Here is a 20,383-nt window from a genome sequence, read left to right as displayed (position 1 = left end):
TCCTGGTACCTATTATTTAGTAATATATATTTGTTTCAATATGTTGTCTCCAGGTAAGGGGCATTTTTAATCAAAAACTAAGTTTGTTATGAAACTTATCATCAGGTTTATCCATATTCTGAAATTTCTCTCTCTCTCATGCATTCAGAGGCCACATAAATGGATACATTTGGAATCTGTATTCATTTAAAAATATTTAACTGTGGGTAAATGGCCGAAAGATCAATAGAGGGAAGGGAGCAGGGGGTGGGGAAAGGGAAGGGGAAGGAGAGGTGTTGGGGTTTGAATTAGAACAGGATATATTTTATGCTTTTTATTATTATGTCGAAATGGATTCTACCCTCATGTGTAACTAAAAACAACCAAAAAGAAAATATCAACTCTGGGAAAGTGAATTGACTCCTCTCTCGGTGCCCACTTATATATCCCATTGTGATTTTCTCTATTCCTCACCCTCTCCCTCCACACTAAATATCTTCTGCCTTTGAAATTGGCCTAGAGTGCTCAAGTGCTCTCTCTCCATCATTACTCCGATAGGATGGATGTCAGAGCCGGAGAAAGTCTCCCTCAGGCAATCTCTTATCATTTCTTAAAACATTCTATTGCAAGCTCTTGAGTTTATTTTTTTTTTGTAATTTTTATATGATAGGCAACAGATCTTAATTAAATCTGCATTCTTTGGTTTACAGGGAGACTCTATTTTTCCATGCGATTGTATGTCGTTGCTGATTTGTGGCTTTCTTCTTCCTGCTGGGCGTATTCCTCCTTACTGCTTTGTGTGTGCTATTTATATAGGGGGAAGTCCTCCCCATCTGTCACAGGCACTGTCCATCTTTATACCAGTCTGTCCTTTGCCTTTTGATTTTGTGTACAGTGGTTTAACCTATGGCGATTTTAGATTTTTGTATAGTTAAATCTATTCTAGAAACTACAAAGAAAAAGAGTATAGTTTCATAGTTTGCATATAGTTTATTCACCATGATTATCTTCTCAAAGTACTTCATTTTACATTTAAATCCTGAATGCATCTGAAATTTTATTTAAAGTGCTTAGTTTAATTTAATAGTCTAATTTTATTTTTTCCCACAATTTTATAATGTATTTGACAATTCGTCTTGATATCTATTTTTGAAATCTTCCTTACAATGCTCTAAGTTTCCTAATGTTCCTTGGATATTGTCAGAGTGGTTTGTTTATTTATTTTTTCCTTCTTTGGTACACGGGATTGAACTCAGGGGCAATTAACTACTGAGCCACATCCCCAGCCCTTTTTTTATTTTATTTAGAGAGAGGATCTCCCTAAATTGCTTAGAGCCTTGTTAAGTTACTAAGGCTGGCTTTGAGCTTGAGACCCTCAGGGTTTGAAATTACAAGTGTGTACTACCATACCAAGCTCAGAAGTGTATTTTAGATACAAATTGGAATCTTTTTTTCATATACCAACTTTAATCCCGTTAGAATTTTTCTTGGGATTGCAATGAATTTAGAGGCTAATTTATGATGAACTCACATATTTAAAACATTCTAATTCTTCCAAGGCAGAATTATAGCATCCCTCTCCACTTATTCAATTTTTTAAAATTTCTCTTAGCAAAGCTTGTTCTTGTTTTAAGTGAAGTCACATGGATTATTGTTAACATATGGAAAACCTATTAATTTTGCACATTTATTTTGTAACTGAGTATCTATAAGATTTTCTTAATAGTTCCAATAGTTTCTCAGTTAATCACATTGTTTAGGTTCACAAACATGTATCTACAAATAACATAAATTTATTTCCTGCTTCTTTGTTTTTTGTCATATTGGTGCCTTGGCTGGTACTTGAAAAGCAATATCATGATACTAGCATGCTATATAATTAACATCATTTAAAAAGTGTGTATGGAATATTTATGACATGTTATATATAATTTTCACATATTTATCAATCCTTTTTACCACATATTAGTATTTGCAAGCTATTTAAATTTTATATAAATTACATATATTATATAGTGTAACATGCTATATGAATCAAATACTATATTTTATTAAATCCATAATATCAACATCATATATAAATGTCCAACTTAATTATAAAATTAAGCATGTGACATATAAAGGACATATAATTTATATATGCAATAAATGATATGTTAATATATAACACAATTTAATAATTATGGATATGTTACATAGTAGGATACTATTATTATAGGTATGTTTACAGTGCATCAGAAGCAATATATCTTGCTGTATAATTTTTTGTTATGTTATACTGATGATGACATATTTTCATTTTTTTAAAAATGGCAACGTTCATAGTCCTTCATTTCTATATGTGATATTAGCTTTTGGTGTAGGCTGGATATTCTTTGGAAGTCTTTTTCTATTCCTATTCTAGTAAGAATAGTTTACAAGATGAATATCAAGGTTGCTAAATGCTTTCAAAACATATGAAAAGATGATGGTGTGGATTTCTTCTTTAACCTAGCCGTATGGTTTTGGCCACCTTTCCAACTGTCCTGAAATTTCTGGAAACAATTTTTCATGAATTTTGTTTTTAGAATTTGCTAGTGTTTTATTTGGGATTTCCCATCTATGTCATCATTAGTTGGAATCTCACGAGCTGCAAAACAAACCAAAAAACTTCTTAACAAGAGAAGTTTATTTCTTGTTCCTAAACCGTCCAGGGAAGGTCCTTCTCCATGACAAGTCCTCTGTGGAAGATTCCTTCCATCATGTTTCCCCATGGTGGAGAGAATAAGCTCTCTTGAAGACCAGATAGTAAATGCTTTAGGCTGTGTCTGTCACAACTGCTCTGCGGTTGTAGTGTGAAAGTAGCCATAGCAATAAGTAAACAAATGGGCAAGGCTGGATTCCAGTAAGACTCCATTTACAAAAACAGGCAGCAAGTCCACAGGCCACAGTTTTCCTGCCCTAGAGCCTCCCCATCCTCTGATTCTTGCCAGTGAAGGAGGACGGGGTGGGGGTGGGGAGGGGGAAGAAAGATGGAGAAGCCCCTCACGAACTTAAAAAGCCTCTTCCTGGAAATGAACTCATCACTTCTGCTCACATTCCACTGTGAGAACAGTACACATGGCTGAGAAAGGGATCCCCTGACTGGGCAGCCGCTTCTCAGCAATAGCTCTATACTACAGAAGGGGGAGCATAAATTTTGACAAATAGCCAACGCTGTTTGTCACAGTATTCATAAATAATATTGCTCTAGGTTGCTTTTCTATTTCTCAGATTTAAATACCAAAGCTCTGCAGATTTTCCTTCACTGATGAGAGGATCATGTCCCAATAAACCCATCCAAAATCAAAGCTATCATAAATCGGAACTGCATAAGCTATGGAGCATCCTAGCTTAGCAACACCCACTGTAGGGTACCGGTCATCTCCCCTGGAGATGGTGTGACTGACGGGAGCTGCGGCTCGTTAATGCTGCCCACCTTCATGACAGAGTATCCCATGTCTGTCACTAACCTGGGAAAAGGCAAAACTTCAAAATTCAAAGTCAAGTTTCTTCTGGATGCCTATTGCTTTTGCATCTTTTTTTTTTTTTAAGATAGAGTGAGAGAGGGAGGGAGAGAGAGAGAGAGAGAGAGAGAGAGAGAGAGAATTTTTTTTTAATATTTATTTTTTAGTTTTCGGCGGACACAACATCTTTGTTTGTATGTGGTGCTGAGGATCGAACCCGGGCCACACGCATGCCAGGCGAGCGCGCTACCGCTTGAGCCACATCCCCAGCCCCATGCATCTTTATCAAGCTGAAAAGTCATGAGTGGAACCATCATACATATAGGACCTTCTATGTGTAGTGTCACAAAAGAATTTATAATTTTTTATATAGTTTTTTTCATTTTTTTCCACAGGCTGGAAATTTTAGATATTACCTCAATAATCAGTTGTTTGAAAACATTGCTTTTTAACACCATAGGGGCCCTGAACCTTTCTTATGGGTATTTTTTTTATAACTTTTCTTTAGCTTTTATCATAATGATTTGTGTATGCCAAAAGGAGAGGAATGGATGAACAGAGAAGTCAAGCCCTGGTTATATGATAAAAGCAGCATAAGGGGCTGGGATTGTGCCTCAGCGGTAGAGCATTCGCCTAGCATGTGCGAGACCCTGGGTTTGATCCTCAGCACCGCATAAAAATAAATAAAATAAAGGTATGGCATCTAAATGCAACTAAAAAAATAAATATTTTTTTTAAAGCAGCTTAAATTGTATCTTAAAAATCAGAGAGAGGTTCAAACTTCAAATACTCCTCATTTAAGGGAATAAATACAAACATTTTTCTAATTCCCCAACAAAAGGAAATGTAATTTTAAAGAATAATAATAAAGCAACCAAGAGGCAATGGAAGGGTTTCCAATATTTAAGGAAGGAGCAGGAGATCTGTGCAGAACAACAGAAGAAAGGGTTACAGAAAGAGGAAGAGACTATATATTAGGCTGCAAGAAAAATCCAGCAGCAGACTCCTATCCTGGGGAATTGTGCACCTGTCTCTCAATGCAACATCCTCTCTTTACTGGTGATTCTTCCAATGTGCATGAGTTCTGTGGGCATGTGATCACTTAATGGGAAGGTCAGTAAGGCAGAGAGGAATGCTTAGAGGCCAGCTGTAGAGATGGGAGCTGGAGTGGATTTCCAGTAGCAAGGATGAACCAGCCCACTTTTCCACCTGTCACTCATGATCATCTCTCCTCCGTGGAGAAGTGGTGACTCTGAGTTGTGGTTCTACCGTGTACCATTGTCCTGGCCTCTGTGTATTTCCCCTCCTCTATCCACGTGCTGTCCCAGTTGTGTTTACATTGTCCAGCTCTCTCTGCAGCTGTGTTTCTGTGTTTCTGCCAAGCTCTGAGAGAACCACTCAGTCGTTGTCTCCCTTCCTCCAAACACCATGAAAGACCAACCATTCTCCAACTCTATGAGAATAATCTAGAACCTCTCCCAACACAGGGAGGGCCATTTCTGACCGAGAACTTTCCCTACCCACCTTATGATTTTTTTCTTCTCATTCCAGATGTCACCCCTCTTGCATTTAGTGGAATAACCACACCCAAGCCTTTTCCCTCCCAACTTTTCTGCACCACATTTTCCTCTCCCTCAGGGTGCCAGCTGTTGATCTCACTTCCAGCCTGTGACTTTATTGTCTAAGACTGTAGAGGCATAGAGATTCCACCTGGAGGCTTCATTCTGGAATGGCATCCTGTGCAGCAACGCAGGGCTTGAGCTTCCACATAGCTGCCTCTGAGATTACACGCCTAATTGTCTGTCTCCCTTTTGCAAAAAACACACTTATCAGGTTGGAACACTGAATACAGAGGACATGATGTTACATGGGAGTGATGATTTCTGAGAACAGAAATTACACACTGGAGTTCAGCATGGCCTTTTCCAGCTTGCTAGTGGTTATCATTACCTAAATATCCCTCCATTGTGAGACCCCAGGGGGCTGCTCCTGGTTTGTTAATTCCTTCACTAGTCATCAGAGTAATTTCTTCCCCTGACACGAACATGCCTTAGCTCCCGAAGAAGTTGTATATCGTCCAGATGACTGACGTCGGGCTTGAATGAAACAGATTCCAGTTGGATTTCCAAGCTCTTTTATAAAATTAATTTATTTAATTATTTTAATTAGGTATATATGAGAACAGAATGCATTTTGATTCATTGTACACAATTGCAGCACAACTTTTCATTTCTCTGGTTGTACATGATGTAGCGTCATACCATATGTGCAGACATACGGGTACCTAGGGTAAGGATGTCCATCTCATTCCACCATCTTTCCTGCCCCCATATCCCCTCCCCTGCCCTCACTCCCCTTTACTCAATCAAAGTTCCTCCATTTTTCCCATTTCCATCCCACCCTCCTGCATTATGGATCAGCATCCACTTATGAGAGAGAATATTCAGCCTTTGGGTTTGGGGGATTGGCTTGCTTCTCTTAGCATGATATTCTCCAACTTCACCCATTTACCTACAAATACCATGATTTTATTCTCTTTTAATGCTGAGTAATTTTCATATATATATATATATATATATATATATATATATATATATATCACAGTTTCTTTATCTGTTCATCTATTGAAGGGCATCTAGGATGGTTCCATAGTTTAGCTATTGTGAATTGAGCTGCTATAAACATTGATGTGGTTGCGTTACTGTAGTATGCTGATTTTAAGTCCTTTGGGTATAGAACAAGGAGTAGGATAGCTGGGTCAAACAGTGTTCCATTCCAAGTTTTCTAAGGAATCTTCATACTGCTTTCCAGATTGGTTGCACCAACTTGCAGTCCCACCAGCAATGTATAAGTGTACCTTTTCCCCCACATCCTCGTCAACACTTAGGGTTGTCTATAGTCTTGAAAACTGCCATTCTGACTAGCACGAGATGAAATCTTAGAGTAGTTTTGATTTGCATTTCTCTAATTACTAGAGATGTTGAACATTATTTCATATATTTGTTGGTCGAGTGTATATCTTCTTCTAAGTAGTGTCTGTTCAGCTCTTAGCCCATTTACTGATTGGGTTGTTTGGTTTTTTGGGGGGTGTTAAGTTTTTTGAGTTCTTTAGATATCCTGGAGATTAGTGCTCTATCTGATGTGCATGTGGCAAAAATTTGCTCCCAAAATGTAGGCCCTTTCTTCACCACTTTGATTGTTTCTTTTGCTGAGAAGAAGCTTTTTAGTTTGAGTCCATCCCATTTATTAAATTCTTGATTTTATTTCTTGTGCTTTAGGAGTTTTATTAAGGAAGTCAGAGCCTAATCTGATATGATGAAGATTTGGACCTACTTTTTCCTCTATTAGACACAGGGTCTCTGGTCTAATTCCTAGGTCCTTGATCTACTTTGAGTTGACTTTTGTGCATGGCGATAGATAGGGGTTTAGTTTCATTTTGCTACATATGGATTTCCAGTTCTCCCAGCACCATTTGTTGAAGAAGCTATCTTTTCTCCAATGTATGTTTTTGGCACCTTTGTTTAGTATGAGATAACTGTATTTATGTGGGTTTGTTTCTGTGTCTTCTATTCTGTACCTTTGGTCTACTTGTCTATTTTGGTGCCAATACTATGCTGTTTTTGTTATTTTAGCTTTGTAGTATAGTTTCTGGCCTGCATTGTGCTTCCTCCTGCTTCACTCTTCTTGCTAAGGATTGCTTTGGCTATTCTGGGTCTCTTATTTTTCCAAATGAATTTCATGATTATTTTTTCTATAAAGAATGATGATGGGATTTTAATTGGAATCTCACTAAATCTGTATAGCACTTTGGGTAGTATGGCCATTTTGACAATATTAATCTTGCCTATCCAAGAGCATGGGAGATCTTCCAATTTATTTCTTTAGTGTTCTATAGTTTTCATTGTAGAAGTATTTTAACTTTTTTGTTAAATTGATTCCCAAGTATTTTTTGTGTGTGGCTATTTTGAATGGGGTAGTTTTCACCATGATCAAGTGGGGTTCATTCTAGGGATGCAAGGTTGGTTCAACATACAGAAATGAATAAATATAATTCATCACATCAATAGACTTAAAGGTAAGAATCATATTATTATGTCAATTAATGCAGAGAAAGCACTTGACAAAATACAGCTCCTTTTCATGTTCAAAACACTAGAAAAACTAAGGATAGTAGGAACATACCTCAACATTGTAAAAGCTATCTATGCTAAACTCAAGGCCAACATCAATCTAAATGGAGAAAAACTGGAAGCATTCCCTCTGAAAACTGTAACAAGACAGGGATGTCCTTTTTCACCACTTCTATTGAACATAGTCCTTGTACCTCTAGCCAGAGCAATTAGACAGACAAAAGAAATTAAAGGGATACTAATAGGAAAAGAAGAACTCAAACTATCATTATTTGCTGATGACATGATTCTTTACTTAGAGGACCCAAAAAACTCCACCAGAAAACTTCTAGAATTAATCAGTGATTTCAGCAAAGTAGCAGGATACAAAATCAATATCCATAAATCAAATGCATTTCTATCCATCAGTGATGAATCCTCTGAAACGGAAATTGGATTTCCTAACTCTTCAAATGATGGGAGGGTCCTGGTTTTCAGCTCCAATAGATACGCATCTCCTCTCAACATGTTCTTATCTTGCCCTAGGATGCGCCAGGTTTCCAACTGGACCTAGGTTTCCAGTTGCTTTCGAACACAATTAACCAGTGATTCAGAACATATAGCCCCATTGACAAGGAAGCATTAGTTATCTTAATCACCATACACCTTTAATATAGAAAGCAACCTGTCTGACCCACCAGAGCTGGTGTAGAAATCATTCATTTCTCTCTCATTTCTGAAAGACTCTGTATTACTCTATGCTCACCTGGGTCCCCGCAGGCTTGGACTTCATAACCAAGCCCTCCTCTTCACTAATAATCCAGTTTTTCTTCAGAGTCTGGAAGTCTTGACATTCTGATCATTCATGTTAAAGGCAAATATACAATAACCATGGCCCTGAGCCAGATGGGAGGGTTGTTTGCTTTGGCATTAGAAGGAAAAAGTTTGCTTTGGCATAACTTTCTCATGAACAAAATCTATCATTTCACAACGAGGAATCACTTCCAAAGTACAAATGATCCTTGGGGGAAAGAAACGCACTAAGGCGTATAGGACAAATGCTTTTCTGAGGAAGAGTTCTGGGAAAATGGGGATGGGATTGGAGAACCAGGGAGCTGGTAGTTTGGGGGGCATGTGGGAGTGGCAGGGAGAAACGGATAAGCACTGGGAGAGGGAGACCTCCTTGACCCTGCTGGTGTTGCCCAGGGCAGGGAAAAGCCTCCTTCTTGTAGAAGTCATCTCTGCATCCTTGAGAAGTGGACAGGGCGTGCCCAAGTAGGGGCTGGATTTGGGGAGAGGTCTCTGGTCACCTGAGGCACTGGGAGGGACTGAATGAAGTTCTATAAAGATTAATGAGAGACAGTGCTAACATATCTTTACTGTCACACTGGATATTTTATCTGTCTATCTATCTATCTATATTGATAGATTGATTGATTGATTGTCCCTAGAGATTTAACCTCAAGAGCTTATACAGGATAAATATTTACACTGATTAGCTGATTTTCCCTGACTTGTGAGGTTCTAGGATCAGGTCAAAAGACTTCAGGCAAATTTCTGCAGTGCCAGGAATCTAAGGAAAAAAAAAAAAAAAGAGTCCTTATCATTCAAATACCCAATTGGGTCCATTTCCGTAATAGAGGATCTGATCCCCTTCAAGAGAATAAAAGTTTCAGTCGACAATCTGCTAGGTCTATTCAAGCATCTTTAGGCAAGAGCCACATTTAAACAGTAGCTGCTTTCAGGCGTGGATGCTCTCCCTTAGGAAGAGTCTGCTTCACCGTCTTACGGAAGGATGTAAGGAGGTGGCCCATCCACAAATTAAAATAGCTCCACATGGGTCACTTTACACTTTGCAGCCCTTGGTGGGGGTTCCCAGCAGAAAGGTAACTAGGCCTCCAGTTATCTCACTTTAATCTTAGAATTTTTTTTTTATGTTTATGCAGAGGAAAGTACAACTGACTCATTCATCTAATCACTTCAAGAGGGAGAGGGAAAAAGCTCAGAGACCAGAGTCGCCAGTCCCAGGTCCCCAAGGGGCCAGTGCCCAGAGCCAGCTCTATGGGCATAGCCGGAGGATGATGTCAGGGCTTCCCAAAGCAGGTCCTTGTCATCACACTGCCTGACGTGTCTGCAGGGACAATAGCCAGCGCTCTGCTCTCCAACAGCTCCCAGCCAGTCTCCCCACCGTGGGAGATTGGAGCAGAGGCCCAGGGGTCACAACTGCAGATAGACTTTGGTTGTTCCAGAGGCAGTCTGATAAGGTGACCTTTGTCCCTCTTTGCAGGAGCCTGGGCTTGAACCAGGAAGGAGAGTGAGCCACAGGCGGTCTTTCCAGCCACACTCCTCCTACTACTACTTTGGGGAATCTCTGCTCTTACTTTCCCAGAATGAACCTCTCAGGACAAACCCGTTTTTCTGCATCTGGAGTAGTGCTGAACTTTGCAAAATTGACCACAGAATAAATTGCCTCCCGGGTGGTCATTTTATTTTTGATAATATTAAACTGGAGACCAGCAGATGCTTCTAACAAAAACAATAAGAACAATAATAGCAGCTAGAAATTATTGGGCACTTACGCGCCAGAGACTGGGCTTAATGCTTTACATGTGTCATCTCCTTGAAACCCCGGGAGGTAGTAGCTATTATGATTGTTCCCGTTTTATAGATAGGGAAACTGAGGCTCAGAAAGGTTAAATGAGTTGCCAACAGTTACTCCCACTAAATGTGGTAGAACTCAGGTGTGGGGGGACATGTGCCTCTGATTCCAGAATCAAGATGTTATAGACCACACTGAAAATCACATACATCGAATGAAAGGAAGCCACTGCTGTTTGCTCTCAGTGGTTTCTCTGCCTCTGCCATTCTTGTTATCAACAGGAACTGAGCTGAGTAGCTTTATGGGCTCCCTGCCCTTTTCCTGTCTTCTGCCCTGGCAGTGGCAATCCAGATCACTTGTCGTCCTGGAGGAGTGGCGATTGGCAGGGGCCCTCATGGTAGGACAGCCGTAAGTGGTCCTCAATGTGTCTGTTGGTGTACTCTGACCTGGCACATCTTGCTTTTTAGATAACATAAGCATCATGTTTGGGGCTTGCACAACTCACCCATTTGGCTTTAAACAACGACCTTACATTTGATTGATGTCTTCCTGGTCACCTTGACTTAAACAAGGAAGCCTTTTTAAATGCTTAATGAAGTAAAATAATTCTCTCCCCTGGCTGGGAAAAAAAAAAAAATCCTTCCTTACCCTCTCCACTCCAGCTCTCCTGCTGGACACTCTAACAGTTTCTTTTCCTTTCTCCCCATCATCATCAAATGCCCCCCTACCCCACTTCTCCTTTTCTGTTGTCCTGCCACATCTGACTGTCATTGCAGGTTCCATTCCATCCCACCTCCTCCAGGAGACTCCGTGGACAGTCCCCATCGCTATCTAACTCTGTCTAACCACCACTAACACATCCCTGGAAATCTAGTCCTTGACAGATCCTCCGATTATTTCCCATGGAGATACACAGATAGCCCTGTTTCTCATGGCTTTCCTTCTCTTCCCTTCACCTTAGCTTATCTGATTGTGTTTCAGCTTATCTCTACTCTTCTTAAAGTGTGAGGTGTGGAAATGAATGAAATAATTGAGGAAGCCTCCCCCCACCCTTCGTCCTGGGGAAGATAGAACTGATGGCATTCATCCCTCAGTATCAGCACAGAATTAGTTCCAGGACCTCCCAGGGTCCCTTAGATAAAAGGCAGACTGGGGCATCTGGCATCCTCCCTTATACCTTAAACCATCTCTAAATTACTTATCATACCTACTTCCACGTGAATGCTGTATAAAAAGTTATTGTACTGTCTTGCTTAGGGAGTAACGACGAGGGGGAAAAGTCTGTATGTGTTTAGTACAGATACAATTATTTTTTCTGAATATTTTCAATCTGCAGTTGATTTTAAGCCTCAGATGCAGGATCTGTGGATATGGAGAGCCAACTTCACAGATTCCTTTATTCCAGTTACTCTACCGCAAGACTTTGGCACATCATTCTAGTGCCTCAATCTGTGGTCACCAACAGACAGATGTCAGAGTGGAAGGGTGTCAGTGACCACATGATTGTTAGCAACTTATTTAACCATGTGGATATACTGGGGGCAACCACAGGGCTTCCACAATTCTTTCAACTCTCTCCTGACACAGTGAAAATAAAATTCATCCTGATCTCCCTTCCCAGAATCTCCTGACTTCCTCACCATCAAATGTTACATTCAGTCCTTCAAATATCAAAAATTCCTGTACTACAAGATTTTGTGGAACTATAGGGGTGTCCTCAGTACATGATGTGTGCAGATGTTGGTCATTCTCTATGTGACTCCTGCCCTCCCTGACCCTCAACCAACAGAGTAGGTTGACAGTGTTCCCTAAACAACAGATGGCCCTACCTGATGGCTGGCACGGAGGGTAATTGATTTTGCCACCCCCTCTGCAGGGTGTCTCTGAGAGTCCAAAGGCTGGAACTTCAGTCTTAGTTCAGTCTCTTAATAGCTGAGTGGAATGAGCCATGCAATGACTTTATCTGAAAAACAGAGATGAGAAAATGTGCCCCTGCTCTGACTTCTTGAACCATTAGGAGGGCCTTACTGAGACCACCTGCTTTTCTTTCCTTTTTCTTTTTATTTCCCCTGTTACTGGGGGTTGAATCCAGGGCCACTCTACCACTGAGCTACATCCTCAGACCTTCTGATTTTTTTTTTTTTTTTTGAGACAAGATCCCGTTAAGTTGCTGAGAGTCTTGCAAAGTTGCTGAGGCTGGCCTCCACTTGCCATCTTCCCGCCTCAACCTCACAAGTCCCTGGAATTACAAGTGTACACCACCACACCCAGCAAGACCTGCTATCTTTCCCACTTGCTTTCTCTCCACCTGAAAGTGAGGTCATCAGAAGAGAAGAAGAGGAACCATTCTCTTTCTTTCCCTTTCTTTGAACACTCCTACCCACTTATTAGAATATGGGACAACTTTGCAATTTGGTTTATTCCCCCTAATTTGTATGCACTCTGCATGGAGTTGGGTGGGAGTCTTTGTCACATGAAGCATCAACCACACAGAGAAACCCCATTCCATTTAGAGTACAGGAAGTAGGAGGGAGATATAAGAAAATGCAGATCTCAGAGAAAGGCTCCTTTGTGCAGAGAAGACTGGCTTTCCTCAGGGGCTAACAAGGTCATGTGCAGGATTCTGTGACTGTGAATAGTGTTGGCTCAGGGTATATAAGTATATCTCCATGAAAGTCCCTAATTTCTGGGTTGGGAAACACTTAACACCTCCCCACTGACTCCCCTGCCTATTTGGTCCTCAATAATAAGTGTGATCCTTTTTAACAGGGACAAAACCTTTACTTCCACAAATAAATTGGGCCTTAAATTCTAATGAAAGCATAATTTGCCAAGAAATGTATGGATTGAGCTGACAGTGGACAGATACTCCTGGAAGAACTGGAATGACCTTCCTTAGGAGATCTCAGGCAAAACATCTCCTTGAGAAAGGAAAAATAACATGTAGAGTCATTCATATTGCATGAAAAGGACATACAGAAGGTATTGGCAAAGTCTAAATTTTGCTAAGAGGAAGATGTAGAGGACCAGAGGAGTAAAGGGGAAGAAAGGATCTCCCTGATTTCAAAGAAAAAGTGGCATTTGTTGAATACCCAGTGAAACCTCCCTGCTAGAATATAAACAGGTTCCTGACCCAATTAGGGAAAAATGTGAACATTGATTTCAGATCTTAGGTAAAGAGAAGTTTCCTACTATTTCTCTGGACTCTTGTTATTTCAATCTTTTCTAGTTAAATAAAGTGCAAGCATACGTTTAAAAGTTTCCATCAATACAATGGAATACTGTGTGGCTATTTCTTAAAAGTATGAGGAAGATCTCTATGTTCTCACATAGAAAGATCTCCAAGAAACACTGTAGAGTGTGGAAGGGGGAGGAAGTTTCAGAACATCTTTTTTTGTTTGACCCCAGCTTTCCATACATGCCAGGCAAGCACTCTGCCACTGGGCTACCTCCCCAGTCCAGAAATAGAATATTTTACCCAGTCCCGCCTGCATGAAATATTTTTTAAATGTGTGGGTATACACCTTGTCGTATGCATCGAGTTAAATCGAGAAGAGAGAACTAATTATGAACAGAAGGCAGATGGCACCCATTAGGCATTTTCGTCTGAGTTAAGTTTTATGATGGACATTATTGCTTTGATAACGGTAGCACAGCAATGACGACTCTTTAAAAACAACTCATGGAGCAGAAACACTGGTGTGCAAGCCCCCTCAGGTTAGTATGCTACCCATGGGGACAGTGAGTGGAGTTTCCACTTGCCCTGTCCTTGCCTGGCCTCTTTCCTGATTTGACACTGGATGTCCACACCAGGGTCCATGACAGATGCCAGTGGTGGCAGCGATGACAAGCCCAAAGCCACATTTGTTCCATTACTTCCAGCTTCTCGTTGCCTTTCCAATCACTGCAGTGAGAGCTCCCTTCTCTTATCTCCCCCGAGCAAGAGTCAAAAGTTCTTGTGAGTGTGATTATAGGAGGCTGGAAAACTTCCTGATAATACCTAAATTCCTTTCGAAGAGCAGTGCTTGGAATCGGGTCAGGAGAGCTATGTGGCTTCAGCACACTGTGTACTGTGCAGTTGGATAATAAACCAGAGGAAAGTTGGCCATGCCAAATGGAAGGGACATTAGAAGGATGTCATTATGGGCCCATCTGGTCTGATAACCTACCTCCCACGACAACTTATCTGCTGCCCTAGAAAGACCATGCGGGGAACTGAGGAAGAGTGTCTGCATATGGGATCGCCAAAATAGATACAAAGAAATGAGGCATGAAAGGAAAATTTGAATAATAAAGAAAAATAAGAATCAGAACTGAAGTTTCTGAGACATATTTATGGCTCTTATAAACAATTTTGCTTTGGTCGAATGGCTCTTTGGGACACTCCAGTGACATTAGCTAGTTCTGACATTTGGGAATTTAAACTTAGTAGTGAGCCTAGCTTATCCTTATTAGCAAAGTTTGCTAAACATTTTGTGCTGCGTGCCCTGTTTTTGTATTTGAAGATGATGCACACGGCATGCTGTCATCTCAATTCCTGCTGTCACTGTGAAACCTATGACAGGTCATTCTCCTACCACCTTCCCTTTTGGTCTTGATGCATACACTCTTCCCCTTTGCTTCCCTGTATCTTCCCTGATTCAGCTCCAAAAAGATGTTAGCCATCTCGGTGGTTGGACGGAGATTTTTCTATTTCCCATAGGAAATGTGAAGAAATGCATAAAATTGGAAATAAAATTTAACAACGGATGATAAGCCTTTAATCCATCACTCGTTCTTGCCTGCCAAACAGATCACTTTTATGAACACAAGTCCTCACTTAGGAAACCTAATAATCTAAAAATACATCTTCACTCTTGCCAGAACTTTAAATAAATCCAGGGAGAGGTGTGTGTGTGTGTGCTTCTTGTAGGGATGACACATAGAAGCATTTCCACAACAGCCCTCCGATGCTCCTAAGCCTCTGACTCAGATCTTGGGTTTCCCTCCCTCAGGAAACCAGGTGAGTTTCTCCAAATCAGCAGACGCCTTTGCCTTTGAAGAGGACAGCAGCGGCGATGGGCTCTCTCCAGATCAGACTCGAAGCGAAGACCCCCAGAGCTCAGCAGGATCCCCACCAGATGCTAAAGCTACGGAAGCCCCTTTGGCTGGCCCTCTGGGAACAATTCAGGTAAAAATAAAAATGATCTCCATTTCATCATGTCTTCATAGTCTTAAAATCCACTGTGCTTGCTTCTGATTTTGCTTAGAGACTCTGGAGCTCTTCCTCGATCATGTGACACGTTGCTGTCTTCTCACTCTCTTCAGCCCAGGTAGCTGTGTGTCGTGACAAAAGGTCCCCCCCAAAAAAAACACTGGAGAGACTCTCTAGAACTATACCCTCTGGAAGACTTCTGAGCATCATCTACTTTGTTGAGTAGATAGATACCTTTTATCTCCATTTTTATGGACATCATAACTGAGGCTTCAGTGAGGTTAAGTGATTGGCAGACACTCTCCTGGTGCCAGAACAAGACTGATTTCAAAGTTTGCAGTCTTCTCTTACAGTCATTATAGGGCTAATGAGAAGGGTGAGAAGAAAGTGCCAACTGTTCACAAAACAGGGAGGTCCCTGCTGCTTCTATGTGAACAGGTATCTAACCACCAGCCACCTCAAAGTCAGTCTTCAGTCCCGACCCAAGCACAGTCCTCACATCTCTCTCTGGATACATCTACAGATCCTCAGAGTAAAGGATGTATTTTGAAAACACTCATTATAAATGTTCATCATTCAAACAGTGAGACGGGAGGGTATAGCGGCCAAAGGGTACCAAGTCACAAATATGTAAGATGAACAACTTCAGAAGTCTAATGTATATCATGAGGATTACAATTTATAAAATTGTAAAGAAAAAAAAATAATTCCTTATTCATTATCAATGTGAAAGCACATTTCTCATGATGAGTATAGATAGCAGCCTGAAGCATACTCTGGGCCAGAAACAGCGCTGTGCTCTATACAAAAGTTATCTCATTTGAGATCCCAGTTCCCTCCCACTGGGTGACATCTATGCCAATTCTCACAGAGGAGGAGCTAAGTCTCCCTGAGATTGAGAAATCACGTGGTCTCCAGAATCACCGCCAAGTGCCACCACCCCTTGGAGAATCCACCTCTAGAAGCCACATGCAGGCTTGCAGAGAGTTTTCCTCAGCCCAGCAGGAAGGTATTCATGGAGCTCCTAAAAGGAGACCTGTGGGGATTCCACACATCCTCATGAAGGAGAAATACTAGTGTGGACACAAGGTGCAGAAGTGCTTCCGGCCCCACATGCCAACTCTAACAATTCTGTTTATAAAGTTTCATGGTATGGAATTTTCCACTTATAGCATCATCTTGGCTTTTTCAGATTTTGAAATTTTATATTACAACTATTCAACCTGCATTTGAAATATTTTTTCCCACTGCAAAGTACCATATACAGATATCAGTGACAGTAATAATAATCAATATCCAGGGCTCTGTTTACCTAAACCTCCTTGGTCACTGGTGACTATCATTCCATCAGAGCAAACGCAAAGCAGCCAAGAAGCAAATTTAGAGTGAGAGGGGGAAAAGGAGACATAAGAAGCAGATCTGAAATATTTGTGCATTTCTTGTGTAAGAGTTTATAATCAAAGCATTTTTTTCTTCCCCTGCTGGTCTTTGCAGCCAGACTTCTTTGATAACATCAAACGGTATATCAGACCATTTGTATGTATTATTCTGACAGTAAATTCCTCAGCCTCTGATTTAAGAATGGTTTGAGGAGAAGGCGTGTTTTTTTTTTTTTTTCTGCTTAATGCTAGGAGAGGGGAACAAGACCTGGACAATGCCCGGAAAAATGCAAAAATCATTTTATATCATTTTTCTCAGAAGCCATGTTTGACAGATGAGGACACGGAGGCACTGAGAGAAAAGAATTTCATGGGCCTAGGATAGGTACCAGGGCTCAGAGAAGAACTGAGAAGCTCATTTCTGACCCTCCAGTGGGAGATTACCAGCAGCCCCTGCCCCTGTGTGTCAGAGTCACAGCATAGGAATGTGGGAGAGAAAGAGAAGATAATTATTCCTTTTTTGGAATCCTCAGCAGACAGAAATATGCTTCTCGTAAAGGTTTGCATGATCATACACACACACACACAGATAACACACACATCTGCATGTATATACTTAGAGACACACATTCAAATACACACATATACATATATAATATACAGAGACATACATGTATATATACATACATATACCTGATACATCTATACATGCACATACCTGTGTTTATGCACACACATATACACACATAAACATGCCCAGACATGTACTTACACTTACTCATATACACAGACGCATATAAATGAGCATGTGCATATACACACGTATGCTTATATCCACACATACATATATATACAAAAATTCATGTGTGTACATGTATATGCATGTACGTATATACCTGACACACACAAATATAAATGCATACATTCATCCATACACATACATACACACTCAGACACACCTACACATGCTCATAAATGTATGTACATGCACATATACATGTGCAGACATGCATTCATGCTTGCTTACACAAACACAAACCTGTATGTGCTCACACCCCCCGACACACACCCCACACACACACACACACATTTTCCCTCCAACTGCTAACACCCACTCTCTCCACTTTGTTGTTCTACGTTTCCCCCCAAATTCCTACACCTACTCTGCTCTCTTCATTTCTTTTTCAACCTCATTATTAAGTCCGACAGGTAGACATTGTCACAAAAAGGCCAGTCCCATGTCTGTACCTATAGAAAGGCCAGTCCTATACCTGCCTTTTGTGGTCATTATTAAAGATGCCCCTTTTCTCTCTCAAAAGCACCCTCCATCGGGGAACACAACTGGTGTCATCCTCCCGGAGGGAGTAACCTGACGTTTACTTGAATGAGAACCCGGGATGAAAGCAGCAGTGTGAGCTGTCAGGGACTCGACCAGAACCCAACATTTATTCCTATGTCCTAATCATGCTGAAATTTCCATTTCAGGATCTTGCTTCTGGCTCAGAAAATGACAAGAATGATTCCGCCTCACAGTCCAGCAATCAGCCAGATGCTGGGAAGCAGGGTCTGGGCCCCCTCAGTGCCCCCATCCCTGTGCATGCTGCTGTAAAGGTAGGTACCGGGCAGCCCCTACTTCTCTGCCTGAGCCCCAGGTGCCCACAGCCAGCCCTGAGAAGAGCTTTCTAATTCAGGTCTGATGACATAAGGAGAATAAGATGGCCCCATGTGGTCCCGGCCACTAGAAATGTCACAAATGGGGAGCTGAGAAACAGACCACCAGAGCCCATGAACCCAGATGTTATTATCCGTGCAGCACAGCATGGACTTTCTCTGCAGCGGGGGAATCAGTGCGGTGGCATTTCTTGGGGACCATAGCTCTGCTAATATATGTCTGACTTAAAAGATTTCACGAACTCACCCTGGAGATAGACCTGGCTGATTAAAACACATGGGGTTTTGCAAGTTCCCTAAAACAGGCTTAGGGCAGTTGAATTTTGCACGAGACTTTGCATAATGTAAGAGCTATATCATTCAATTCCCTAAGGAAATAAACATAAGAGACAAGGGGTCCCGTTCACAGTAGTCAAATAGCTGTAGTCATTTGATATATTTTTCATATTTAATTTTCTCAGCATTATAGCTAATAGTTCACAGAGTGCTCTCTCCTTAGCTGCCTGGTAGTCATTGGTTTTCTTTTTTTTTTTTCTTTTTTATTTTGTTTAATGGTGCTCACGCCTCTGCACGTTAGGCAAGCACTCTATCACTGAGTTACAACCAGTTAGTCCCTTCATAATATTTTATACCCAATAACTTTTACTTGATTTGGGAGCATGTTTTCTCAGTCCTAGTGCCACCGCCTAATGAATGCTGAAATGACTCTTTGGGGATTGAGAAGAAAAAGTGTGGGAGGTTATAAATTGAGGCACAAGTCAATGATAAAGTAACAGATTAATGCTCTCACAGGATGGTAGGCATTTTAATTTCCTAGAAAAGCTCCCCCACCAAACCACAATAGCATAAACCCAGTTTACAAGTCACTCAGCTCAACAGCCTTGACATTATGTGAAAACTGATGAATTCTATGCCTTGCAGAGGAAGGAGAGAGAGATGATTCACATGATTTCTAATGCTATAGATAAAGAGACATAGTATTAATGTCTCCATCAGCATATTTAAATTTTGCATAATTCAAATTAGCAAAGACATCAACCTCACTGTACCAAGAAATTATGATAGGATCCCAAAAGAAAGACAGATCTTTCAGTGAAGTATGGTATTAATTCTAATACCCAGCTGGTTCAGGAGGGAAAGTTACTTATATATGAGTCACCATCCCTTCCAGTTGATCAATGCCTATGCATCCCAGTTATTAAAGATTTATCCCTGTTAGGTTAAGATTGGAAAAACAGGTGTTCAAACAAAAACTTGTACATGAATATTAATATTAGGCACCATTTACAACAGTAACAAGTTGGAACCAACCCAAATTTCCATCAGTTGATGAATGAATACACAAAATATGGTCTATCCATAAGACTGTCTATTACACACCCTTGAAAAGGAAAAATATAATGATACCTGCTGCAAAATGAATGATCCTTGGAAAAATATTATGCCAGTACAGGAAGAAGCCATTTATATGATTCCACTTACATTAAATACTCAGAATAATCAGATCTCTCAAGATCTAAGTACATTCATGGTTGTTGGGGAATAAGGGAAGAAGGAATGAGGAATGACTGTTTTATGGGTAATGAAACTAGATAGATGTGATGGTTGCATAATATTCTGAATGTACTAAAGTGGTTATGATGGTGGTGTGTTTATTTCTTTTATATTGAAAATAAAAAAAGGTTCTCCTTCCCCAAGCAGCCACAGGTAGCTCCCTCAAGGCCAGTGGTCTAGAAAGGAGACTGGGGGTTGGATTTCAGTCTGCCTCACCCCCTTGGCAGGAAATACCCTGATGTGACCATCCTCACGCAACCTCGAAATGCCACATGAGGAGTACAGACAGGGCACCTCACTGCAAGTTAGGAAAAGCTTCCTAAGTGATCCAGGGCTTGAGCCAGCCTGAAAGGATGAGCTAGAGTGTCAGATGGCAAGGCTGTTTCAGATGGCAGAAAATTGCAAGAAAAGGA

At 40.8% G+C, this 20,383-nt stretch overlaps 1 protein-coding gene across 3 annotated transcripts in view; it reads left to right on the top strand.

The window, feature by feature from the left end:
* The window catches only part of Myocd (myocardin), a 99,977-nt gene that overhangs the window by 55,678 nt on the left and 23,916 nt on the right, over positions 1 to 20,383 (top strand). For all 3 annotated transcript variants that reach the window (XM_046420735.2, XM_046420736.2, XM_058571594.1), the window contains 2 exons: positions 15,167 to 15,342; positions 18,231 to 18,356. In XM_046420735.2, coding sequence (XP_046276691.1) covers positions 15,167 to 15,342; positions 18,231 to 18,356 — 302 coding nt within the window. The remainder of the gene's footprint in view (positions 1 to 15,166; positions 15,343 to 18,230; positions 18,357 to 20,383) is intronic.

The sequence above is a fragment of the Marmota monax genome, unplaced genomic scaffold (assembly GCF_021218885.2).
Source record: "Marmota monax isolate L192 unplaced genomic scaffold, Marmota_monax_Labrador192_F-V1.1 WCK01_AAM20220418_F8-fsc00274, whole genome shotgun sequence".
NCBI lineage: Eukaryota > Metazoa > Chordata > Mammalia > Rodentia > Sciuridae > Marmota > Marmota monax.
The sequence above is the reverse complement of the archived record's forward strand: the minus strand, read 5'-3'. Positions and strand labels throughout refer to the sequence as shown.